This window comes from Paramisgurnus dabryanus, chromosome 10 (assembly GCF_030506205.2).
Source record: "Paramisgurnus dabryanus chromosome 10, PD_genome_1.1, whole genome shotgun sequence".
NCBI classification, from domain to species: domain Eukaryota; kingdom Metazoa; phylum Chordata; class Actinopteri; order Cypriniformes; family Cobitidae; genus Paramisgurnus; species Paramisgurnus dabryanus.
In genome coordinates this window covers 15,228,174-15,256,016 of record NC_133346.1, presented here as the reverse complement: position 1 = coordinate 15,256,016, position 27,843 = coordinate 15,228,174, and the positions used below count along the sequence as shown (strand labels likewise).

The window sequence follows — 27,843 nt, the reverse complement described above, 5'->3', positions numbered from 1 at the left end:
CTGAACTTACAAATATAACAGCTTAAATCAAACAAGCTTTCAAAACTTTCCAAACTCTGCATGAATCCTTTATGACAGACATCACTGAAGAAAAAAAGAAACGTAAACTTTACGGGAGTGATTTAACGGTCCAGAGAGCTGTGCCCAGCGGCAGACGGGCAAACAGTTGGCATGCCTCTCATTACGGCGCCAGCGTCCGCTTTCTCTCTCCCTCTCTGCCACCTGTCCAGCATACCTAATGCCACCCTGGCACCCAGCCACATCACTGGCTGACATCATCAAAGCAAGTCAGAGTAGGGCGTCAACCTGGACCGGCAGCAGAGAGATGGGACGTTGTCTACAGCCATATGTTTTTGCCCTTTCAAACCACAGGTCATCACAGCTGCTTTTTTAATTATTTAAGTTTAATTAACTTATCTATGCTGCGCACCAAGCGAAAGCTGGCGACAAAAAGACACCGATAGTCTTTAGAAATGCTAAGTGCTCGTGAGATCACAGGAAAGAGATTTCTAATCGCGTCCTTTTTCACAGAACGCTCAACACCGTGTCGTGGATGTATGACAAAACTGTTGGACGGCGTCAAACTCCAACAGCTTGTCTTGAAAACGGTACCTGTTTCACAATGCCGCATTATAAGATAGTCATGCAGAATGCTCGGGAAAGCAACAAAAGCTTGTAATGATATCTAACCTAAACTCAACCTATTATTAATAACCTTCTGCAATCAATATGTGCATTAGTGCTTCAGTAATCCTATCTTCATATGCAATGCATCCTTTGTGCTAAAAAGCCTCATTGGAGATATTAAAAAGAAATATAAAACCAAATCCCACAATTTGTTTTTGACGTCCCTACGGTCAGGGACATCTAAGCATGCGTGTAATTAGAAACTTCTTTGTTAAAACTTTCTCCCATGACCTTTTGATTCCCCTGTAAACACATTTTACAAGCATCCCTCCCATGCAATGTTTCTAGCAGCGTGGCCTCATGGGTAATGTAGTCTGTGCTTGTAATACTGAAGAGCGTGTCCTACCATCCCTCAGGTGTATATTTTTTTTCATTTGTCTCTTTTCGCTAGAATATTCTGCCAGGCGTCGGTGTCCTAAATGCAATTATTGTACACAGCAGAGCGGAGCGGAGAGGGTCCGCGGGGACCGCCGGTAAACAGGATGCAGTCAGGGGGTGCGGTAGTTCTGCTGCTACCTAATTTAATTGGTGCGGCTACTCAGCTCGCCCCCAGGTGACCATTATATGAGATCTTTGTAAAGAACATGGTTAAAATCACCTCGGGCTACACCAATGTATCGTTTCTTCCCTGGTGTTACCTCTGTGCTGTCCCATTTTCTTATTTATTGCATTTTCTTCATTCAAGGAAAAGACTGTCCTTGCCATGATGAGACATTAGGTAGGTAAACAGTGATGACACCAGAGATATGAAAAATTAAGAAGGGGGTTTGAGGAAATCGAAAGAGGGAGCGAAAGAACACCAATTTAATATTGAAGGTGTTTTTTTATAATAGTCAAACAATGTGTAGGAGAAAATTCAAAACCAAAATTAGATATGAAATCATTTGTTTGTGGAGCAAAGTGTGCATGCATAATGTCATTCTTGAAGTTTTTAAGGGTGTACATTTTCATGTGCACAAGGGTTGCTTGCTGTTCATACAAATAAAGTACAGAATATATTGAAAAACAAGTACAATTGTTGTTTTCAGGCATAAGGAGCTTATCTGGTCAGCCTCGTAGCACATCCTGCACAAACATTTATAGGGATGAGACAACATTTTATGGGTGGCCCGGCATCTCACCACCCTCAAAAGCACGGAGAAAGGACATCACATAGCATACACAATCCAACATGCCAAAGGTCCCACAGGAATGGGGGCCAAACTATAAATCAATCCAATGTGCCACAACCATTGAACTGTGCCAAGTAAGCCTTTTGAGACATTTCCATCTCTCTAACCAGTGACAGTAACTCACTTTCTACCTCTAGAGCCCCATCCACTAAGGTCTATCTTTCCCTATCTCCTGACAACCATTAGTTCATTACCCAAGTATTCATATCTACCTTTAATATTTACTTAAACATGAACAAAATGTAACTTTGGTGTCAGATACTTATCCTTAAAAAAGAGACCCAGAAATCTCACTAATGTCTTTATTAGTTTCAGAAAAAAATCTCAACAATATCACAAACTGAGATCAGATTTGTCAACTTTGCAATTGCAAGTCAATATTATTAAAGATTTTAATATGAATTTAAATATTTCTAATCAAATTTACCAAAAATCCAGATTACTTTATCTACAATCTACATACATTTTAGAGCTCAGTACTCTAATGCCCGGTTTCACAGACAAGGCTTAAGGCTAGTCCCAAACTAAATGTTTGAGGTGTCTTAACTGAAAAAAAAAAAACTTGGTCTGGCACATCTTAAAGGTACAATGTGGGACTTTTAGAAGGATCTCTTGACAGAAATGTAATATAATATACATAACTATATTATCAGTGATGTATAAAGACCTTACACATTGAACTGTATTGTTTTTATTACCTTTGAATCAGCCATTTTATCTACATACACCGCAGGTCTCATTAAAGTTGTCACCCTAAATGGACAACTTTTCTACAGAGTGCGTTTCGTCCGTATGTTTCCTCAGACTAAATTTTTTGTTATGTGGCAGCTACCGTAGCTTCTCTTTGCGTTTTGAAATTGAGGTTGGTTGCAATTCGCAATCTCACTGCTCACTACTAAAACCCATATTACACCTATAAAACATGTCAATGTCATTGTTTTGAACTTAATTTTTGACTTTGACTGCCAGCCTTTAAAAAAAAAGAAAGTTGCCCACCAGCATTTTTGGTGATTTTCACAAAGTTTCACAAAATGCCTTCCAAAAATTTTTTCTATAAATATATAAATATACAAATATATCAAATGAAAAAAAACAGACCCTCTGCTTTCAAACAACCAAACAAAACATAAAAAAATGCTTTATCCTATTTTCATTTGATAACCTTTTAACTACGGGTAGGTGTCTTCAAAAAGACTACATTTTGAACAAAAAGCTAAAATAATTGCATTTTTGTAAATGGGATTTTGTTAGAGATCATATTCAGAACGGTTATCAAAACATACATGAGTTTTAAATGTTGAAAAATTCATTTTTGCTTCAGTTTTTTTATAAATTAGGTAAGAGCCATCTGGATAATAGCAGATTTATAGATTACTGTAAAAACTAATCAGGAAAACGTAATGGGCTCTTAATCTCTTAATTGACGATATTACTCGTCAATGGCAGGGAAAGAGTTAAGATGCACAACGGTAATGCTATTTTCTAAAAGTGACTTAAATATCCTAATTTACCTAAGTCATCGTCCTTGCTTTAGCTAAGCCTTGTCTGTGAAACTGGGCTTTAATGTATTTTAGCAATAGGCTTTATGCCCAGCTGGACTACTTCCTAAACTTCAGCCAGCTCCTTGTTTCCTGTCTGCCATTATTGGACAAACTGATTAATCCAGGTGTGCCTGACCTCAGTAGTCACAATAACAATAATCAGACACACCTGGATTAATCAATTTGTCCAATAATGGCAGACAGGAAACAAGGAGCTGGCTGAAGTTCAGGAAGTAGTGCAGCTGGACATAAAGCCTATTGTCTCAATCGTAGCAATTTTAAGAGAAACAGTTGATACTTAAATGAAAACTTCATGAAAGAACAAACTTTAAGCAATAAAACTTGGGTCCTCTAGGTGATTTCCAAACAAGAAAGAAAGATTTTTCGAGACTTTAGTCAGACAGAGTAATTTTGTTCTGTCTGCTTCTGGCATCTGTAAAGACGAGCATGTGTGCTTTGTACTGGCCACCATCATTCATATCGGCCAAGCATACCCAGTGGTCTCAGAGTCCCTCAAAAAACAGAATCTCATTTAATGCATACACAACGTAGACTTCCACAAATCCACACATATACCCACAAGCACAATAAGCTTCCAGAAGATGGATTTTAGACCCTGGAAATAATTGTCCTGTATTCTGAATGGGGCTCATTAGCTGATGCACTGATTGGTCTAAAAAGACCTGCGAACGATCACATCTCAAAGCTGCATCAGCCGTCACACAGCCGTGAGCTTACAGGAGCCAGCGCTCATCACAAGCAAATTCCAATTACCTTAACACCATAAACTTATCGCGCACACTCCCATGTCCTTATTTAAAAAGGCATTATCAGATTAGCACTTCACACATTCTGTGGTGGTGTTATAGCATTCAGAAAAACATCGGAGATCTTTTAAAACCAAAATCAACCATCAGCGAACGATGCAGGAGGAATTAAAACTGTGCTTACCTGAAACGGCGAGAATATCTTGTCAGTCCAACGGCGCATGAGAGAAGAGAGAGAAAGAGAGAGAAAAGGAAAAATTTATTAGAATTGAAGGAATCATATATTTTGAAAAAAAATATTGCCATTATACTTAATCACCATCAAATCTAATGAAAACTAGCCATTGAAGGACCTTTCTCAGGTGGTCATCAGTTTTTAGATGAAAACTGTCAAACAACTGTGGTGACATTATGAAAGGATACTGTAAAAATTATTCCTGGATGACATGAAATTGGCCTTTTCATTCTACACAGTAAAAAAGCTTTAATGGAAAGATTGCTCTTAGCTTTTCATGCCGCATACTGCGGTGGTGGCCAATTCATCCGAATGATACATTACTGCCTGAGTCAACTTTGTTTTTATAAATGTTAAGTAAATGCAAGGTGTTTAAAGGGAGTAAATGGGTTATATGTGGGTTTACACTATCTAACTCTGCCCAAAAGAGTACTTGGGGAGCACTGGGGTCACCCAAAAAAAACTGTGGTGTGCACAGGCCTCTGCTTAGGTAGCCGAATAAAACCATACTGTTGTTTATGCAATTAAATTAAAGCAATAAGTCCCGCGAAGCAGTGGGTTATCAGTGCATTTTATAACAGCTAATGGGCGTTGTTAGGCATGACGCGAAACCCCCTTAGCTGTAATAAAATGCACTGTAACCCCACTGCTTCGCGGGACTTATTGCTTTTATAAAACGGTTACTTTATATACATAGCAGGATTTTTTAAATAAAATAAGTCACAAATAAATTATTAATTAATTATATTAGTACAAATATTAGTCTTCCGCCAAACAAAGTAGTTCCTCAGAATCAAGAGTGGCTGCAACAGAGCGCAGTTCACAACCAACACAGACGCAGCAAAGACACAATGAAAACATGATTTAAGACTGTGGTGTTTATTTTATAAATCAACATTCATCTAATTTAATTTATACATTAACATTTATATCGTGCAACTGTTGAAGTGATGATCAAATATGCTTGGAAAATGGGTATTTTATCACGGCTTAGAACGCATTTCAACCAATCAGAATGAAAAACCAGACAAGCCGTTTTATAAAATGGTTTAATAATATATGCACATTTATTTATTTGATACGCCTGTATTTAAAGACCACTGTCTGACGAAATTTGCGCCACGCGCGCTGTACAATCACCCTTGCGTAGGCATAAAAATGGGACTATACTTCTAGCTTTAAGGATACATGGAAAATTATTTTACAATTTACAAGCATGCATACAGTAGGTAAAATGTGTAAAATAGGAACAAATAGATGACAACGGTAATTAAATTGAAAGGTTTTACACAGTAAAGAAAGGACAACATCTAGCTCTGGTCTCTGTTGGTTTTTAAGGGATGCAGGTGGTAGTGGTGATAGCGATATCATGGCAGCACTGGCCGTGAGAAAAGGCTAAGGGTGTCCATAATCGGGAGGATAAGGATAGCAAGGATTTGAGGGCTTGCCATAAAGCTGCAAACTCTGCCAAGGTTCTGCATGACACCTGGTCCGCCAACAGTCGAGTCCAAAGCACAGGGCCAAGTGTCTTGACCCAACAATTACCTCAGTGCTGCATTCCAACTTTCTTATTCTGTACATATTTATAACATGATAATATTCAACAGTTAATTCTTTTATATTTTAATAAAATGTTATGTTATACAACAACCATTAAAGAGATTTTTGTTTACATTAACTGAGCAACATTTTCATTTCCAAGGTTCCAAGACAGGGCTTATCCTAGTCCCAGACTAAAATGCACCTTATCTTAAAGGCTCTCTAAGCGAATCTGTGAGACGTTAGTTATTGTTGACGTTTGAAACTGTTTTCAAACAGACGGAGCGTAGCTAACTCCTCCCCCCTCCCTTCCGTGCTTTCATGAACGCGCCCAACCCCCACCCCCAAATCCTTTTTGTCGTTTATTGGCTGGAATACTTTGTTTTGTTTTGTGATGCTAGGTTTGGCCCCTTGTTGATATTGCCGTTTGTGAAGCCTGGGCTGTCTACAGAGATCGCGTTTTTTTACAGTTTGATCAGCGGACAGGCAGCAAGCAGATAGTGAGGAGATGTTTCCGGTATGTAACAAAAATGTTTTATGGTCTAAAACGCTTCAATTCGCTTATAGCGCCTTTTACATATATCAGTCAGTGCCACTGTTTTGATTCAAGATGCAGACCAGTATTGTTTTTGTAAGGTATGTTTGCAAGAACTCCTTAAGTGTCCTATTATAACTAAGGCCTAGTCCCAGATTAATCTAAACCATTTCTGGGAAACCGCCCCATAGAGATTATAGACATATTCTTATTTTAATTTTACCCAGAATCCCTTGCTGAAAAGAGTGATTCAGTATAAACTGCACCGGTGATCAAAGACGATGCACTCAACTATCTTATCTGAATGAGCAGCTCATGCTCCTGAAGTAACAGCGTCATCCAACATATACACAAAGAAAGAACGATAGACCACTTTATACAGATTCATAACAAAATACCTGCAAATGGGGCTCAGTTCTGAATATATATATATATATATATATATATGAAATCCAGAGGATTAGACATTCTTCAACGGACACCTTCTTTCTACACATCACTGCACACACAAACACAGACTCAGACTCAGACTCAGTCTCTCTCTCTCTCTCTCTCTCTCTCTCTCTCTCTCTCTCTCTCTCTCTCTCTCTCTCTCTCTCTCTCAGTGCAACAGAGATTGCAGGCACACTGCTTGTTTTTATCACATTCATGATGATATTGCACATTTTGTTTCCTAGAAAAAGATAATTGACAGGTGGAAATATATTTGGAGGTACGAGCAAAACAACATGTAAAAAAGCAATATTCAGACAAGGTACTGTTTCTTAATTTTGCTCTTTGTGGGCATTTGAGTGTATCCAACTACGCTTTGTAAGTCTATGCATGGACTAATAGTTTTAATCTATGTGTTGCCGTGTCAAAACTGGCCATGCCTTCCACTTATGATCCACTGATGTGCCTTGAAGTGCGCAGCTTTGTTTTATTTCTTGATGTGATTTCCACTGAAAAAATAAAATAAAAAATAGGGGCTTATTGAGTGCCTTACAGGATTCAAGTATAGGATTGAGCGCTGCAATGGGGGGCAATGCAACGCTCAATATGGCCGCTCTGGTGATGGAAGTCCCGCCTTCCAGTAAAAGAACCAATCATTAGTCGATAAAGACTTTTATCGATTATCGTTACTCTGGAGGAGGCACTTGCTAACCTGGAAGCATGCACAGTAGCTAAAATTACCTTAAATAAAGTTTTTTAGGCCAATTTAAGCCTAAAGAGTAACTAAACCCTAAACTAACTTTTTTTTAGTTAATGATCTGTAAGAATGATGCTTTATTAGTGCTGTTCATTGATTTTAGTAATTTTGTTGACATTTGGATATAAAGTGTTTCAATACTACAATATATGGTGTAAAAACGTTTGAGTGCTGCCCTCTTCAGGTTGAACGGTGGCTACTGCAGTTGAATTTTCCTATTGGATGTTGGGTCCAAAAATGACTCGTGACGTAAGCAGGTTACAGCTTGTTACGATTTCACCACACACTTGGTACGAGCTTAGTGCGTCCCCTCTATCTCCGTTGGAATCTGCCCACTTTTCTTGCATTTATCAAATATTGGGTGGAGTCAGGCTCTGACCAGGGGTTTAGTTACTCTTTAAGAAAAAAAGTTGTGGTACAGTTGATGTTAGGTGTAATTGTTGGTCAGAAATATGTTGTTTAAATCCGATTTCAGCATGCAATTTTAGAGATTTCTGTCTTTTCCATTCAAGTAGATAGGACTTTAGTCTTGTAAGGCTGAAATGACTGCCCGGAGGCCTTGCAAACATGGCCACAACAGTGGCATGACTTCCCTAAAGGGACATTGACAGCGTTTAGTTTAACTCCCAGCATGAAATCTAATGAAAAGCGATGATGTCATAAAAATCATTGATCCTTATTGGCGGAGTTGGGAGACTGTGAATGCTTATATTTTCTAAATGTGAATACTGCCAATGTTTTTAAGCACACTAATGTCTATATAGAGATCCTTGAGGCAAACATGTTCAGAATAAAAGCCCCAAAAACTTTAATTTAATGGAAACTGTTTTCAAACAAAGTCATGCTGGTAAAATGCATTTAAACTGAATTACATTGTGATTCTGGGAAAGTCTGATTGGAAACCAAAATAGGGCTGCTATTTTCAGGCACTAGAACTCTCAATGGGACTGATCACACATTGTGAAGAAATGACTCTGAATGTCCATCTGGTGGTTTTCAAAATTACACCTCTTACAGAGTTCAGCCCTACAAATGAACTGTAATAACCACAATCACAGACAAATGGAGTGACACATACAGTGAAGTGTCCCAGTGCTGCTATACTGGAGCTTGCATTTCAAGCCAACTTTAGGACTGTAGATGACAGTACTGTAGTCTGTGTTGTCAAAAAATATATAATTAATCGTTTGGTTTTCACTGTAATCATTTAAAGCAACACTAAAGAGTTTTTGCTCTTTGCTTCCCCTACAGGCTGGAAGCGGAATTGTCCATTACCACTGTCGTAAATAAGTTAGCCTACTGCAGCAAAGCTGGCTCTGATTCGATTGTAGGTCTGCCGAAAAAGCAAGTTTTTGTAGTGTTCACTCGAACTACAGGACTGCGACCTGACGGTTGGAAACTTCTTTAGTGCGGTTTTGGCCGATAGAGGGCTGCAAAGCGAATGGATGTTTCAAGTGGATGAACGACTGAAACTTTTTTGGAAACGTTATTTTAAGGTAAAAAAAAAACTATTTGGTGTTGCTTTAACTTACCCTGTACATGATAACCTTTGGAAGATTTCCCCTGACCTAAACTTCTCTTACAATACCGTATGTATGTTTATCCACGTCATTGTGGGTTTTATGCGATTTCTTTTTATCCCTAACCCCCTAATTCCTATTGGCAGAGCTGTTACATTGTGTTGGTGAGCCAACTGCGGATTTTGGCTGGCACCAAACCTTTCATCAAGATCAGCAGTGATCTTCCGAGAGGGTGAGGCTAAACTGCCCATTTTCCACAAAGAGCTGGCACCACGGACAATGCATAAGGCCTCTAACAGGCGGAACCGGCGCCAAATGGGGTCCACTGGAGTCCAGGAATACAGAGTGAGGTTCAGTCGCACAGAACACAGCGCCTGCTGACCGCCACACGGAGGCGCAGCGGGGCATAGGGTGACCTTTGAGAATGGAGATCCATCACAGCTGCCGAGTTTGCAGCATTGATCCATTACTACAAAGTGTGATGAAGTGTGCACGAACATGTATAATCATACAACAAATGGAGACAAATGGCAACAAACTCATTGACATTGGCTTTGACTGACATTTTCACAATAGAATAAATTTATTAATTAACACTTTCTAGTGAACTAAAGCATGCGGTTACATTTCTTTTTGGGAAAAAAAAAAAACTCAGTTGGTACCACATTGTGTTAGTGGCAGAAAAGGTTATGGGTTTGACACATTTTACAAGTTGGCTAATTCGTATTAATTCATACAACCACATTCGTACGTTTTTGTACGATTTGCTTGACCCCTGTGACGTTGGGGTTAGAAGCGGGGTTAGTGGTTTGGTTTCATTGTTGTTCATTGTATATATATATATATATATATATATATATATATATATATATATATATATATATATATATATATATATATATATATATATATACCATGTCACCTATTAATAAACCTTCACAGTTCAGTTTCCAGAAGCACTCAGGCAGTGTACAGTACACCTTAGGGTTAACCGCAGAGCTCCTGTGAGCAACTGTGAAAGATCAAATCAACCCATCTGTGGTTTCTTACTGAGGTCGCTATGCTGTGTCTCATTGATGTAATGGTGCATGATGCATGAATACAAAGCTATTTGTGATTCAAGGCATACTACGTATTCATAACTTAGCAGACAGCGTAAACAACCATCGCACCCTTTCGAATGCATTCTCAAGGGCTGTTTAAAAATCATATGAATCACAGCTCTGAAGCGATATACAAAGATAAACGGTAATTTAGTCATTTAGAAATAATAAATAATCACACTTTACGCTGCCAAAGCAATACAAGAACAGTATAATAATTAGTTAATTGCAGTGAAAACTGAGATTTCTACATCTGTGAGCTTTTTGGCAGTCAGGGGTGTCCCAGACGCACATCCGTTTCGAGAGCGGAATTACGTTATGGCTTTAAATGACCCCGCTTAATGATAATTAGGAAGCAATGTCATTGTTCACATTTTATAGGGCAGAGGACACAGCGGCAACTCTACACCACTGAAATAATTCATGATAATAGCGGTAATTAAGCTTATGCACGTTCTCAGATAACAGGAACTATAATTTCTACTTAATTTAATGGTTAATGACACAACTTTACAGGAGGAGACAATTAGAAGATAAGATGCAAAATCCTCTAAAAGCCACATCAGACTTAAATTAGATAATGATAGATAAAGGTTACAGTAGGTCACCCCAAAATGACAGTGTTAGAATTGTGGAGGGGCTGGGGGTCCCGAACCTCCTATAGCCTTGAGGGACCCCCTATAAAGCACAAAAAATATAAATTGGGGGTCCCCTAGTTTTTAATCAAATTAAAATACTACATGAATTTAAAGTTCTCGTGGATTTTTTCTCACGCGATACTGTCTATTATTTGTCCCAATTTCACAATAAACTAATCCAAAAGATTTCTGTCTGAAATAACTGTAACTCAAGTGTGCCTCATGCTGTTTTCTGGAGGAACTGACAGACGAGTTAATGTCTGCGTGTTGATTATTTTTACCTCATTTACTGTAAGAATCTTTAGTAGTCTTTAGGGTAAGTTTTTTATATTCTCAAACTATTATTTCACACCAGTGGTGAGGATACCTACTCAGATTGACGGCTGGTTATGGCTTATAGTGAGTGCAAACAGTTCAAAAGAAAAATCACACTTTGTAGCAATAAAAAGATTAATTATATTTAATTTATACAATGAAGATACTATTTCTGTACCTAATTATTACTGTTAGATCTTACTTTATTTGTAACTTTGTTCTTTTCTATTTTTATATGCTTAGTTGATTCTTATGTTATTTTTCCAACCCCAGTTTTGCTGATCTGAAATCTTTCGATCCATGACTAAAAAAACCCGCAATGTAATCAATTTAACCACTGCTATATTGTAAAATGATGTACTTTGAGAGTAGAGGTCCACCCTATTTCACCAAGGTCCACTCGGTTTAAAATTTCTTTCCTCGCCACTGTTATACACTAACTTGAGGGGTAAAAATGGTTAGGGTTTGAGATAAGAGTAATTTGGAGTTTCTTTGATTAAAACCAGGATCAGATGATTGTTGATCCAGGATCCTATTTTACTTTGTGAAATCACAGGACCCTATAATGGCAGGGGGTGGTGCTTGGCTGGGGGGTGAGGCTAAGATAGGGGACCCCCATAAGCTTTGACATAATTCGAACACTGCTTACCACTGTGTTGATCAAAACCACCAAATCCTCTGAATGTCTTCAAAACACATTTTTAGATATTTTTGGCCATATGCAAATAGGGAGACTTGTGTCTGTCCCATAGACTGCAGCTTGATTTACACAGTCAAGCCCAGAACAGAATGAAAGACATCGTCAAAATCTCTTTTCTTGGACTACAACAAACACAGTTTGTAGGCAACAGTTTACTTCCTGGGATTGGTGATTAGTGATAATTCCTCAGCGTCGGACTCACAGCCTGTAAGTTAACTCCTGTTAGCATTGCATTGTGACCGAATCTTTCAAACATAGTAAGGAGCGCCACATTTCCTGCTGATGTCAGAGGTATTCAGGCCAATCACAACGTACAGATTACCCGGCCAATCAGGGATAGATCACTTTTCAAATGCACTTCAGGAAGAGAGTGAAATCTGGAGCTACAAAAATGTACGGTATGTGGAAAATAATGTGTTTCTGAACCATAAACCACGCCAACACATTGTATTATACCAAATACACAAAATAACAAATCATACAAATGCACGTTAGGCCACACACACACACACACTTATTGAACCAAATAAATACATTTCTTTCCACAGTAATTACCAACCTTAATGGGCTGTACTGTATTTATGATGATAGCACATTTAGCAATGTTGATGGAAGTTCGTGCAACCTAAATCCCAAGCACATTAACAATGACAAATATACGCGATGCCTGCTTACCTACAATGCTGCGTGAATTATCCATCAACAAGTCTAGTTTGCCAACCAAAACAAATCAATTGCTCATGTCAAAAGACTGATGTTCACCTCTTATCACAGAAAAAGGATTTGCCGAATCTGAATTACATATAGGAAGTAATTGATTCCCTTCCTTCGCCACCGAAAATTAATAGGTTGTGTGAACAAACACTGGAAATGAGGAATTACATAAAAGTCACCAAACAACAAACAAACAGATTTGCTGGCAGATGAAAAATATAAATTTCTTTCTTTATTTAAAGATTAGGGCCTGAAATAAAGCATAGCCCCCGACATCGAAACCACACTAAACATGCTTTGATTTTGTCAACTTGAATAGCTTCTGGGGAAAGATCTTGTGTGTTCAAACATATTCATTTTAATTGTATTGACTTTGGAGCTACTTTTCCATTATGGGCATCTAATCTCACTATTCTATTAGTGCCGTGCGGTTGGGTTGGGCTGGGTCGAGACAGAGGAGATTGCTTCTCGGGACGCATCGAGCAAGACATGCCGCATTAGTAGCAATCAAAACAACATTTCCATGAGATATGTGGGTGCTTTAGTCTAGGATAAATCCACAGCCGTTACATTTGAGCAATAGCGTTAAATTAAACAAACAGAGATCCAGGAAGATCATAAATGAACATATCACACAAGACAGGCAGTTGGTGAGAGATAGAGAAGAACAGAGAGGGAGAAATTCACGCTGGTCTTGTTTTGGATGTTGTAGTTTTTTTACATGGGGCAGACAGCGTGATCTTGCACAGCTGTTAGCAGGCTACTGCAGTTTTAGACAGGACATGTTTATTAAAGAAGTAGTCCACTTTAAAGATGGGGTCCATTGAGTTTTTATAGTAAGAAAAAAATACTATGGGAAGTCAATGGGCCCCATCTGTAAAGTGGACTACTCCTTTAAATGTTTATACTGTCAGCCTAGATCAACACTTCACTCTAGGGCTGGGACAACGCGTCGACGTAATCGACGACGTCGACGCAAAAAATACGTCGACGCAAAATATGCGCGTCGATTCGTCAGAACCAAAAAGGCGGCGCAGTAGTAGCAACGCAATTGGCTTCAGTAATTGCTCACGGCTGCTCGGGGGGACTGAATTGCTCATGACACCTGTTTCACACAGCAAGGGTGAGCAGTGCCTGCGGCCGCGCGGCGCGTGGTTTTTTCAGCGCCCATGTTAACAAGCATGCACCCCGCCGCATGAGCAGCGCGAGCTCGCGGCTCGAAACGGATATAAACGGAGGTCGGAGCCAGCTGCAAATACTTGGGCGGCTCTGTAGCAACAGTGCTGCAATCGTTTCTGCGTGGTTCTGCTGCGCTGCTCACGCTCAATTAAAGTGAAAGTGCTTTGTTTATGGTTTAAATGCTCGTGGATTTACGCGAAAAAGTGTCATTTTACCATAAAATCATGAATGTGATGCCAAGTGTGTTTTAAACAGTCATTTGAGCAATTTAACAGAAAGCAATGAAATATGTCACTGTTGCCAGAAGACTGCGCTTTCATTCACTCTCTGTCCAGCAGTAAATGAGTCCTAATCTATCTTAACAAACTTAAGAGAAAGAGATTTAATAATATATATGTGCTTCTTAAGTCTATAATTGTGTTTATATCTGTCATTAAATATCTGACTAGAACAGCACGAAAACAATGTGGATTAAACAAATCTAGTTATAAAAATTACACAGACCATCAAAAGGCACATTGAAGAGGTTTTGCTCATAAATGCATGTAAAATAAAGTAATTTGAACTTGAGATTTTTATACGGTTACTTAACTGCACAGTATGTACAGTACAAATGCTTTATTGAATGCTACCTCTGTCTAAGAATGCATTATTTTGCACTTGTATAGTCTTTTTTTATTTTGAAATTTTAAGAGCAATAAAGATATATTGAAATGTTTACATTCAGATATGTAAATCAACATGTATAACTTGCTATTAGTTAATTAATGGGGAGATAATCGAGAATCGAATCGAATCGAAGTCGAATCGGACTGACAAAATGAATCGTTAGATTAATCGATGCATCGAAAAAATAATCGCTAGATTAATCGTTAAAAAAATAATCGTTTATCCCAGCCCTACTTCACTCCTCTTTTTAGTGGCGTACCTGGAGAAATGGTGTGATATATATGGATGTACAACTTTTAATGGGCTGAAAACTGATGAGTTAGCTTATATACCCTAAGCATATGGTGTGTGCCGAGTATTTGACTGATGAGGCGAAAAGTTTCCTAATACTGTAGCAGTTGCAAAAAAAAAAATGAATTTCTTCCTCAGTATTTTTGTGTCTTTTCCCGAAAATAAACGGCACTTGTACATTCAACAGAAAGTACACATTTTTGTACCTAAAATTTGGTACCTTAGAGGTACAGTTGTGTGAAAAGTCTTGGCCCACTTCCTGATTTTTTATTTTTTTTGCATGCTTGCATGTCACAGTTAAATGTTTCAGATCACAAAACAAATTTAAATATTATTCAGGTACACAAGTGTATGCAACATGCAGTTTTTAACTCTTTCCCCACCATTGACAAGTTAACTCGTCAATTAAGAGAAAGCGCTTCCCTGCCAATGACAAGTATTTATGTAATACCTCTTTCGCAACTTATAAAACCCAGAAGTATTGCCAAAGGGCAAACAACCGTGTATGTTATGAGGATCGCTCTGTATCTGATCTCTATCAAAAGTCATTCACAAAAATGGAATTATCTCAGCTTTTTGTTCAAAATTTGGTGTTTTTGAAGAAACCTACCCATATTTGAGAGGTGATACAAAGAGAACATATGCAAGTAAGATGAAACTTTTTTTGAAAGCAAAGAGTCTGTTCTTTCTAGGGCTGGACCAGAAAATTCGAATATTCGAATATTCGTTCGGTGGGTTGACATTCGATTTTCAGTTTTGAGATTCGAATATATATATAAATATTTTTCAGCGTTAATGCAGAGCTTTTGCCAAGGAGGAAGTGCGCTTCACACTCCCGCTCTGTAGGTGGCGCAGAGAGACCAACATCCATAGCCAACAGCCATCAAACTCCACCAGTAGAAGAAGAGATCGCCTCGAACGGAAAGCGCGCTTCCTGCTTTGGCATTCACGCTAATAGTGTTGTAAATAACGTTCAGTTTCTTGCAAAAACTGATTGATTTGCTTCACAAGACGTCAATATGTCACACGGAGATATGGGGGATTACTTTTGTATTGGATATATATGCTTTAGCTCTTAAAGTGCGCGGATCGGTTGACTTGCATGACGGAGCACTGGGGTTTCTGCAAAATATCTTCATTATTGTTCTGATGAAAAAAACATATTGGATGGTGTAAGTGTTATAATAAATAAACTTGATTTTGAAAGTATGCTACCGTTTTATTACAGTTTGTTGAACTTCATTCATTTATTTTCGTTGTTTTATTTAAATAGCCTACCCTACGTTGTCAGTAATTACTGTGCTGCTAATTTCTGATACGGGAATGTTTGTTTGTTAGACAAATGTTGTTAGAAAATAGGCTACCTTATTAAAAGTATTGGTCTTGTGTTTTGTTTCACTAATGCTGTTCTCGCATGACGCATGACAGGCACGCCGCTTCCGGCTTGTGCTGTTCTGTAGTATTTTTAAAGTTTATTAATTCTAGAAGTGTCACATGTCCATATTGCACGAAAAAAATGCACTACACTCCCTTGAGTTCCCAGCAACACATCCGCCACATAGTAAAACTGTGGATAGACAGACACACACATACACACACACACAGATTCCTGCCTTTATTAAAGAGAAAAAATATGTTCAGCCCTTCCTTCCGAAGCTTCGAATATTCGATTTTATTTCTACTAGAGCTTCGAAGCTCAAAAAATGGTATTCGGAACAGCCCTAGTTCTTTCATTTGATATTGTGTAGGTTTATATACTGTATATAAAAAAGAAAATTTTCTTGAATTAATTAAACTTTTTTGAAAATCATGAAAAATGCTGGCGCTGGCTGGCAACTTAAAAAAAAAAAACTGGCGAAGAAAGAGTTAAATGAAGGTTTGTATTATTAAAATCCAAAACTACATGGCCTTATGTGAAAAAAGTGTTCCCCCTTAAACCTAATAATTGGTTAGGCCACCCTTAGCAGAAAAACTGCAATCAAATGTTTGCGATAAGTTGTAATGAGTCTGTTACAGAGCTGTGGAGAAATTTTGGTCCACTCATCTTGGTTTCGTGCATGAACTGCCTTTTTAAGATCATGCCACAGCATATTAATAGGATACAGGCCAGGACTTTGACTAAGCCACTCCAAAGTCTTCATTTTGTTTTTTGCTTCAGCCATTCAGAGGTGGACTTGCTGGTGTGTTTTGGATCAATGTCCTGCTGCAGAACCCAAGTTCGCTTCAGCTTGAGGTCACGAACATATAGCCGTACATTGTCCTTCAGGATTTTTTGTTAAAAAGCAGAATTCATGGTTTCATTTATCGCAGCAAGTCTTTCAGGTCCTGGATCAGCAAAACAGCCCCAGACGATCACACTACCACCACCATATTTTACTGTTGGTATGATGTTACGTTTATGTTATGTTACCTTCCAAAAAGTTAAACTTTTGTCCCGTCAGTCCTCAAAGTATTTTCCCAAAAGTCTTGGGGATCATCAAGATGTTTTTTTTGGCAAAACTGAGACAAGCATTTATGTCCTTTTTCTTAGCAGTGTTTTTTGTCTTGAAACTCTGCCATGCAGGCCATTTTTGCACAGTCTCTTTCTTATAGTGGAGTCATGAACACTGACCTTAACTGAGGCAAGTGAGTCCTGCAGTTTTTTGGATGTTGTTGTGGGGTCTTTTGTGACCTCTTGGATAAGTTGTTGCTGCACTCTTGGGGTAATTTTGGTCGGACGGCCACTCCTGAGAAGGTTCTCCACTATTTCATTTTATGTTTTAACGTAGGGGGCAAAACATTTTCAGACAGGGCCATGCAGTTTTGGATTTTGTTGTCACTTAATAATATAAATATTCATTTAAAGACTGTATGTTGTGTTCAATTGTGTTCTCTTTGATTAATATTTAAATTTGTTGGATAATCTGAAACATTAAAATGTGACAAAACACCTTTGGTCACACTTTTGCCCTGCTGAAAATTTGTGACAATGGTAAAGTCTTTATAATGTATTTCCAAGCTCATTCATTCCACTGACACTAAAAGACAAAGACCCAGGCCAGAAACATCCAAACTTTCAAAATTGCCAAATCCGAATGAGTTTATGAAATACCAAATGCCAGAACGGTGTTGACTTATTCTTTATCCCTTTGAAAAGAAGCCCTCAGCTCCATCACTTCCTGAAGTGACTATTCCTCTCCCTCTTTTTTTCTTCGCTCTGCCTTTGAGAGAAGGAAATTAGCCACAATGATTTACTCCTGTCATGTCTCCAGGGCTATTCTGCTTCTAATGGACTCATTTACCTTGTTTTAATCACAAATTCACAGCCTGGTCTCCCGAGTCCCCTGACGCACTCAACAACTTCCCTGACTTTGATATTCTTCAAGCTGAAAATGGAGGGGCAGGACAGATCTCTCCCATTGAGATTTACAGCTATATCTACATCAAGCATCTTTTCAAGCCTAAAATGGAGAGGATTTGTAATCACTTTTAAGATTTGCCCTTATCCTTTGCCTGTGTTTGTGTATGTTGTGATATTACACATGATTTTTTTGTCATTACAGTATGTTTATTGGAAACTTTTGTCAGGTAAAATTATCAATATTGGTACTGGTATCAATAATTCAAAAATACTTGCACCAGAGTTGTAAAATGCTATGGGCGAAGTATCTTAATGGTTAAGGATCTGGACCGCTAGAAGAGAAAGGTTTAAATCCATATAAGAGTGACACAAATACGACAACCATAAAGCAAACCGTTTTATCCTTGAGTCAACTCTGAAAGAGCTTTACTCTAAAGGGATCTGTCAATTAGTATATACTAACTCACACTGGCTTCAAATGTGTCTGCTAATTACTAAATGAAAGATCAGGAATTACTTGCACACTTGTAAACATATGGCTGAAGGCACATTAGCACTAATGTTGTTGGAAGGCAGTTGCGACGGCTGAATCACTAACACATGTTTCCTCAATAGCAAAAATAATTCAAAATTATTTTAAATACTTGTGTAGGCAGTATAATGCATTCAGCTGCACAATCGCAGTGAATTAATAACCAACTACATGTGGGCCTGCTGTTTAATTTAGCATATATGTATATATTTGCCATTCTCTCACTCCGTATGTAGTTTAAAGAACCCACAAATAACTCAGTATCCAACACAAGTATTCATAAGCCGAACTGTAAACATATTTCTCTGATCAAGGGCACCAAGCACCTTTTCCCACAGGCGGACTGATTCTAAACTCACATTTGAGCTTATGAAACACCACTACAAGGATACTGTGGAGCGTAATAGTGAAATAAAGCCACAGCAACAGAAGGACTCAACGGCAAGATTTACCGTAACAAAAGGCTTTGAGCATCACGGCCCAATAACAGCTAGCCATTTTATGAACCGGTACGGGATGCATAAAGAAAAACCTAAGATTATGTCTCTTCGCACACTGCAGTGTAATTTTGGTTGCATGGATCACATATTCGGCATCAACCCGATAGCTGAATAGAGGCGTGGGGGGATTTTCTATTGAATCCCGGTTAAGCAGGGGATCACTGTGGTGCCGCAACAGCTTGTCAACACGGAGCTGTGTTTATATTCTTCTTGAAATCGTTCAGATGATGTCTGACTGCGTTCTCCTTTTATGTAAGTTTGCGGCAGTAAAATAATCTTGTGGATGATTTTGCGCTTCTTTCTCGCGTATGGTTTTCGTTTCTAATGACCGTGTTGCTAAGCAGAGAAATCAATGACTGTCTGCCATGGATAACGATCACTGTTTATTATGGGGATGTGGTCGGGCATGAGAGGGAGAGCGAAAGAAAGAGCAAATGAAAGAAAGAAAAAAGAAAAGATGGGATGAAGGTGGAAGAAATTACACAAAAAGAAAGAAAGAAAATATGGGGGAAAGATGGAAAAATTATACAAATAAATACATAAATAAAAGACTGAAAGAAGGGGGAAGAAATGACAAAATAAATAAATAAGTACATAAGTAAATGCATAAATAATTGTTGTTATTATTTATTTATTCTTTACTTATGGAAAAGACGGAAAGAAGGAGAAAGAAAAATACATAAATACATAAATAAGTAAATAAGTAAATAAATATAATATGTATTCTTTACTTATGTAAATAAAAATAAATAAATTAATAAATAATAAAAAAGGAAAGAGAGAAAAAAAAGATAAAATGATACAAATAAATAAATAAAAGATGGAAGAAAGGATGAATAAATAAATAAATAACAAAAAAGATAGAAAGAAAGATAAAATGGTATAAAGCAATTCAGAAAGAGAGCAAGCATGGTAGAAAGAAGCCAGAAAGCAAGGCAGAAAAAAAAGATGGGAGAAAGGAGGAAGAAATTACAAAAAGAAAGAAAGAAAATATGGGATGAAGGAGGGAAAATTATACAAATAAATAAATAAATAAATAAATAATGGAAGGAAGAAGGAAATTACAAAATAAATAAACAATAAATAAAATAAAAAAGATAGAACGAACAAAAGAAAGAAAGAAAGAAAAGAAAAGAAAAGAGAAAGAATCGAGAAATTATACAAATACATAAATAAAAGATGGATGGCAGGAAAGAGGGAGAAATTACAAAAGAAAGAAAGAAAGAAAAGATGAAAGGACGAAAAAGGAGAAACAATACAAATAAATAAATAAAAGATGGATGTAAGGAAGGAGTGAGAAATTACAAAAGAAAGAAAGAAAAGATGAAAGGGTGAAGGGAGAAACGATACAAATAAATAAATAAAAATGGATGGAAGGAAGGAGAGAGAAATTACAAAAGAATGAAAGAAGAAAGATGAGAGGAAGTATGGGAAGTTATTAAAAGGAAAGAAAGAAAGAAAAAAAAGAAAAAAGGAAGGAAGGAAGGAAGGAAAGAAAGAAAGAAAGAAATATAGCTGCTAGCAGCGATACGGGGCCAAGCACCATCAGCGCAATCAGCACCCGAAGCACAGCAAGAAACATACAACGTATCAATCACCCAGGGCGCATCGAGCACCCAGTTTGCATCAAGAACACAAGGCCCCACAAAGAACCCAAAGCGTAGCAATGACAGAGCAGAACCACCGCAGTGCAGAGAAGCAACAGAAAACATGGCAAAAATAGAACAGATGTGAACTACAGACAGGTCAAGAAGAATAGGTGGGAAAGAACAAAACTTTAATAGAAGAAATTAACACCTGCCTCAGGTTGGATCCGAACCCATGATCTCAAGATCTCTTTGCATACGACTTAACAGATGCGCCACTAAGTAGACACAGCTCAAGGGCCAGCAGAAAAGAGCTTACATGCCATACAAAGAATTCAGAAGTTATAAGCAGTTCTATAAGAAGTGTTATAGTTTATACCACTAGGTGGCGCTGTTCTCTGATTTCCTCAGGACATCATGCCGAAGCTCCCTACCGATTTTTGCGCCGATATATCCGATACTTCAAAAGTTATAGCAATTTATCACAAATTTCAAAATGGCGGACAGACAGTTCGGTCAATCCCTGCACAATACACATCGACAGATGCGGCATGAGGTAAGCAATCCTTAGACATCAAGATCATAATTTTCTGACAAACAGTTCAGAAGTTATGGGCAAAAAAAGCCTATTTTCATATCTCATGACCCATAGGTGGCGCTGTCACCAAATTTGGCATGAACCCCAAGTTCATGGTCCACATGAAGTGTAGCAAATTTCATTTCAATTGATCAAAGATTGACCGAGCTACAGCTTCAGAACCATTTTTGCGTCAACCTCGTTAAGTTTGCGCATTTATTACTTTTGAACAAAGATAAATATCAAAATTCTGTTCAGTCATTTCTGTGCGGCTCACTCCAAAGATCACCTGTGCCAAAATTCATAACAATTGAACCAAAATTGAAGGAGGAGTAGCGAATAAACTGAATACTGTACATTTCAAAATGGCCGCTACTGTAATGGGTGGAGTTTTACTGTAAGGTATTAAAAACAACAAGCATGAGGAGAGCAATCACGTGTACGAAGTAGAATTTTCATAGATCAAGCGGATCAGCAGTTATAACCATTTGAACATTGAATTTTTGCACTGCTGGTGGCGCTATAGAGTTAGTGGTAGAGACCCCATTTTTGGTCACTTGACTTTTCAGGACCACCTCTACAACTGTGCCAAATTTCATCATTTTCCTATGTACGGTTCATAGGGCTGCCATAGACACCAATGGCTAAGAAGAAGAAGAAGAAGCAGAATAATAATAATACTAACAATTCCAATAGGTGTCTCAGCACCTTCGGTGCTTGACCCCTAAAGATGAAAAAAGAAGGGATAAATGACAAAAAGAACGAATGATAGGAGAAAGTAGATGAAATAATAAAAAGTAGAGAAAGAAAGAAAGAAAGAAAGAAAGAAAGAAAGAAAGAACGCAAATAGGAGGAATTAAGGAAAATAAAAAAGTAGAGAAAGAAAGAAAGAAAGAAAGAAAGAAAGAGGAGAGGATGAAAGGGAAAGATACAAATAAATAAAGAAAAGATGGAAGAAAGAAAGGAAAAATGACAAAAAGAACAAAAGATAGGAGAAAGTAGATGAAATAATAAAAAGTAGAGAGAGAGAAAGAAAGAAATAAAGAACGCAAACAGGAGGAAGTAAGGGAAATTAAAAAAGTAGAGAAGGAAAGAAAGAAAGAAAGAAAGAAAGAAAGAAAGAAAGAAAGAAAATAGGAGGAAGTAAGGGAAATGAAAAAATAGAGAAAGAAAGAAAGAAAGAAAGAAAGAAAGAAAAGATGAGAGGGCGAAAGGGAAATGATACAAATAAATAAAGAAAAGATGGAAGAAAGAATGGACAAATGACAAAAAGAACGAAAGATAGGAGAAAGTAGATGAAATAATAAAAAGCAGAGAAATAAAGAAAGAAAGAACGCAAATAGGAGGAAGTAAGGGGAATTAAAAAAGTAGAGAGGGAAAGAAAGAAAGAAAAATAGACAGAAAGAAAGAAAGAAAGAAGGCAAATAGGAGGAAGTAGGGGAAATGAAAAAAGTAGAGAAAAAAGAAAGAAAGAAAGAAAGAAAGAAAGAAAGAAAGAAAGAAAATAGGAGGAAGTAAGGGAAATAAAAAAGAAAGAAAGAAAGAAAGAAAGAATTGGGACCTTGCCTTAAACATTAAATTATGGCAGATACTATTTCTGTCTCATCCACCTCAACATTTTTCGCCGATGTTCCCTTGATGCCATTTTTTTCTTCCAAAGCCGAACCGCATCTAAACGTGATTTAGGACGTGGTTGGGACAAAAGCTACTTCAAATATGATTTTCTTCCCTGAAGAAACTTACTCCATTATAAAGAAATAAATGTCCTTATGAGAACCACAAGGAAGATGAAATAGCACAACACTGTATGCTTACAAATCAGGCATGTCACCAAACGCTCTATAATCTCACCCAATCAACAAAGTAGATGTGCTTCATGACTTCTGATTGTAATTTCACTCATATTACACAGAATGATTCACAATCTATGCTAATTAGACCCCACAGTCTGACTCGTAAAACTATTTATCCATCTTTCCAGACGCCGGCGTACGCAGCGGCATTTATGTTTATTGTGATAAAATGCAAACGCGTTAGATTTTGTATTCAAAACACAGTACATCGTTTCGCATCTTTATCCTTCTCGATTACACAAAAACATTTCTATCCAAACAACAAAACAAAAGTGAAAGTTGCTAATATTACTAATATTATTTATTTTACAACATTATTCATTTATATATTAACACATCGTCCTTTTTCAATGTGTACTGTGCATCTCTCCATCTTTGCTTTTTCAGTCAAAAAAGATGCAAGAAGGTAAAGCTGTTTTCTCCTTGAAAATCAAACTACTCTATCTGTCTTCACACTGGGATAAACCAAGAGCACGCTGCGGAAATGACTTCCCAGCATCTTCTTCCAGGCCACCTGCTGAAATCTCATATGTTTTTTAGAAAGGGAAAAATGCACTTTGAAGGGAACAACCACTTATCCATCCGTCCCCTTATAAATGATTGAGTAAGCACTTTATTGCAGACAATGTGCCAGGCCAAATCTGGTCATCGCTGTGAACATTGCGCTATGAGGTTTGACAGGCGGAGCAAGTGTCCGTTCGGTATTTGGGACCGTGACAACATACAGACCTGGCAGGAGCTACTGGAAAATTTGGGTCGTGTTTTATGTTTGTGGTACACCAGAACTAAACTGCAGTGTCTTTAAACACACAGGCTGTGTTTAAACCATCTCTCTTTTCTGACGTTCAGCCTATATAATCATATACTACAGCTCTGGCTTTGAGTTGGACAAAAATATGATTGTTTAAAGCTGCAATCCTTAACGTTTTGTGGTTAAAAATGAACGAAAATCTGTTATTGTGCAAGTACATTAAAAATCACTATACTTTATACTAATGATTTATAATTTGAGCTGCCTGGTTCAATTTCATGGGAAATGTCAGTTTAATGTAATTCGACTTCAACCAACGTAAAGATAATTTTAGGTTTCAAACAGAAATGGCAATATAATGGCCCAAGTTATGGAGTTCAGTGTTACAGAAGGAAATCTGTTCTCTTATGAAGCACATAGCAGTATTTGGATGGGGGAGCATCTTGTGTTGTTCAATGAAATATAAATAGGTCTCTAAGCTGCTCTGGGGTCAGGTTTCGTTTCTGAAAGATGTAGGTAACCAAATAACCAAAGCTCCTGTATAATTCGAACCTTATTTCCTTGTTCCAAAGTGTTTAAACTGGATGAGACTCACAGACCAGACAAAGACAAAACTCATCCCACAACTTTACATATAAAGTCTTACAATGAACTGCAATTGCAATGCAGAAACTCATCAATCTCAGCTTTGTGGCAGGGTTCCATAAACACACTTTACATTAGCATTACGTGTGCGCTGAACAAATCCATTAACACCTCAGTGTACTTCCTTGTCTTATTAGAGTAACGTAACAGCAGGAAAATAATGGCACTACATGAGGGTTTTAATATAACGGTTAATTAGTTTGAGTCAGAGCGTCTTAAGATCTCTTCATATCTCCTCAAGAGCCTGGATTCAGTTCAATTATTTTACTGACTGCTCCTTTATAATGAAGCACGTAATACAGCATCTGCTGTAAGACATTGGCTCTGAGTTGATCACTTCTATCATAAACACATATTTATATTGCTGCAGGAGGCGCTATGATATTACGCAGTGCCGAAAAAAGTCCCCTGCTATTGAAAGTTACTAAGGGGACTATTTTCGGGCAATGCGTAATATTACTACACCTTCTGCAGCCATGTTACAGCAGCAAAGTCCTTGATTATTACGCCAGAATAAGAGTATAGTTCCTAGAAAATCGCAACTTTTAATTTTCAGTCGGTCAATTTACAGAAGATTCAAGTTTTAAATAGGAAATATATCAAAACTCTTTGGTTATTTTTTAGTGCAATGCTAATGGTCTAATCAGATTCAATGGATTATGCTAAGCTATGCTAAAAGTGGTACCGCAAGACCCGGAGATCAGCTGAATGGATTCCAAAAAGGTAAAAATCAAATGTTTAACTCTAGGGGAGCTGGAAAATGAGCATATTTTCAAAAAACTGGAGTGTCCCTTTAAAGGGATAGTTCGGCCAAAAATGATATTAAACCCATGATTTACTCACCCCCAAGCTGTCCGAGTTGCATATGTCCATCGTTTTTCAGACAAACACATTTTAGGATATTTTAGAAAATGTTTTAGATCTTTCAGTTGATTAAATGTAATGTTACGGGGTCCAGCCATAGTCAACGAAGTCCAAAAAAAGTGCGTCCATCCTTCACAAATTAAATCCAAACGGCTCCAGGGTAATCCGCGCGGTGCTGTTGTAGAAATATCCATATTTAAAACTTTATTAACGAAAATAAATACCTTCCGGTGCGCCGCCATTTTAGTCGCGTCCTCATTCAGGATGATAGCCTACGCAGCATACGGAGGCTATTCTGCTGCTGCTCTGTGCCCCCGCCCTCCAAATTTGTCATACGTCACTAAGAAAAGTGCATACACTACGCTAATACTCTCTCCTGAATACAGAGGAGTCTAAGATGGCAGCGCTACCGGAAGGTATTTATTTTCGTTAATAAAGTTTTAAATATGGATATTTCTACAACAACACCGCACGGATTACCCTCAGAAGACCTTTGTTTATCATCCTGGAGCTGTTTGGATTTCATTTGTGAAGGATGGACGCACTTTTTTGGACTTTAAGGTCGCGGACTATGGGTGGACCCCGTAACATTACATTTAATCAACTGAAAGATCTAAAACATTTTCTAAAATATCCGGAAATGTGTTTGTCTGAAAAACGATGGACATATGCAACTCAGACAGCTTGGGGGTGAGTAAATCATGGGTTTAATATCGTTTTTGGCCGAACTATCCCTTTAAGCGATTTTTGCAGTGCCACTACAACAGAAACAAACCTATTATTTAAAGGGACAGTTTACCCAAAAATTCTGACATTATTTACTTATTCTCATGCTGTTGTAAACATTTCTTTGTTCTGCGGAGGAATTTGTAAAAAAAAAAGCTGAAGCACCATTGACTTCCATAGTAGGAATAAAATACTACTATGGAAGTCAATGTTCAAAATGGGTTTGGTCTCAAACATTGCTGAAAAAATCTTTGTGTTCAGTAGAACAAAAACTTAATACAGTTTTGTAACAACATGAGGGTAAATGATGACAGAGTTTTCATTTTTGGTTAAACTATTCCTTTAATTCCTATTGGTGTCTCTGAAAAGGGGTCATTAAGACTCATTTAAAAATACGATTCAATCCAGTACCGTACCTAAGTTTAGTCTACAAAAACATCCCAGAATACAGACAGTAAGTGCATAGTTTCAACAGTTCCAATCAATTAAGCTAACCAATGAACCTCAGTTAAAACCAAAACTAACCGTGTAATGTTTGACATGCCCTTCCTCATAAACCTCAGTCTGGTGGTGGTGTGCGAAAAGGCTACTTCCAGATGTCGATTTTAACCTATCTTTATAGGGTCACGTTCACAGGCCACTGCCCTGTGCGATGAAGTCAGATCTAGATCATAGGAAGGATGATTAAACATGGATTAGCTTCACTGTCGTCCTAAACTGAGAAGATGAGAGGAGGGAGAGAGCCAGTAAGATGAGAGCATTGTAGCTTTGTCGGCTGTAGGCTGATGATGAACATTTTGTCTGTATATTAAACATAATCAGCATATCTGAGCAATGAATCAACAAGTGGCTGTTCGGATCCAACATGAGGGATGAAAGAGAAAATGTGACAAACACAGGCGATAGGACAACATTCAGAAATGGGTCCCGATTACCCTATTCACACCTGCTGCGAACATCCATCTCAGGTGATACGATCGCAAATGGTCAGGTAAGAGGGATCACTTGTCACACTTGACTGTAAACTGTTTCTATGGCAAATGCTAAGAAATAACTACAACACGGCAGTATCGGTGCAGGAATATATCTGTGATTTTCAAATTGAAGTGTTTTGAAGCCTATTTATTTATTTATCTGCTGTATGTACAGTAACACTGTGCAAGCAAAGTCAATTGCAGGCTAAAATATAAGTGGACCTCCTTCAGACTGATCCAAAAAAAATCATTGTCATTACTCAAGAAGGTAAGAACCAAAAATTGGTTAATAGTCAACAAATAGTTAAACTATTATGAAATGCTGATTTTCCAAGGCATGCATGTATATTATCATCTATTATTTTAATGTTATAAAACATTGTGCTTAAGCTTCATGCTGACTGCAGGCCTGGTTAAACTCTATGTTGTTATGATGGGTGTGTAATTGCAAGACTCAATGTGAGATTCGAGTGTTTCAGGCAGTGAGGGCATATAGAGGACACACCTTTTGGTTTCTCCTTACTGATGTATCTGCATGAAGGGCCATTATCTCCATTATGCTGTGGGCTGGAGCATCATCATCCATATACATGGATCCTTATGCCATAATAATGCTCACACATACATACGAGTGGTTCAGAAGTACCTCTCTTTCAATGCCCCGCAATGCACTGCCCCGCGAGTGCTTTAAACTTGCTGGT

General features: G+C 37.8%; 1 protein-coding gene across 3 annotated transcripts in view; it reads right to left on the bottom strand.

Annotated features, from left to right (window-relative positions):
* The window catches only part of cadm2a (cell adhesion molecule 2a), a 679,060-nt gene that overhangs the window by 457,693 nt on the left and 193,524 nt on the right, over positions 1–27,843 (bottom strand). For all 3 annotated transcript variants that reach the window (XM_065290674.1, XM_065290677.2, XM_065290676.2), the window contains exon 2: positions 4,352–4,369. In XM_065290674.1, coding sequence (XP_065146746.1) covers positions 4,352–4,369 — 18 coding nt within the window. The remainder of the gene's footprint in view (positions 1–4,351; positions 4,370–27,843) is intronic.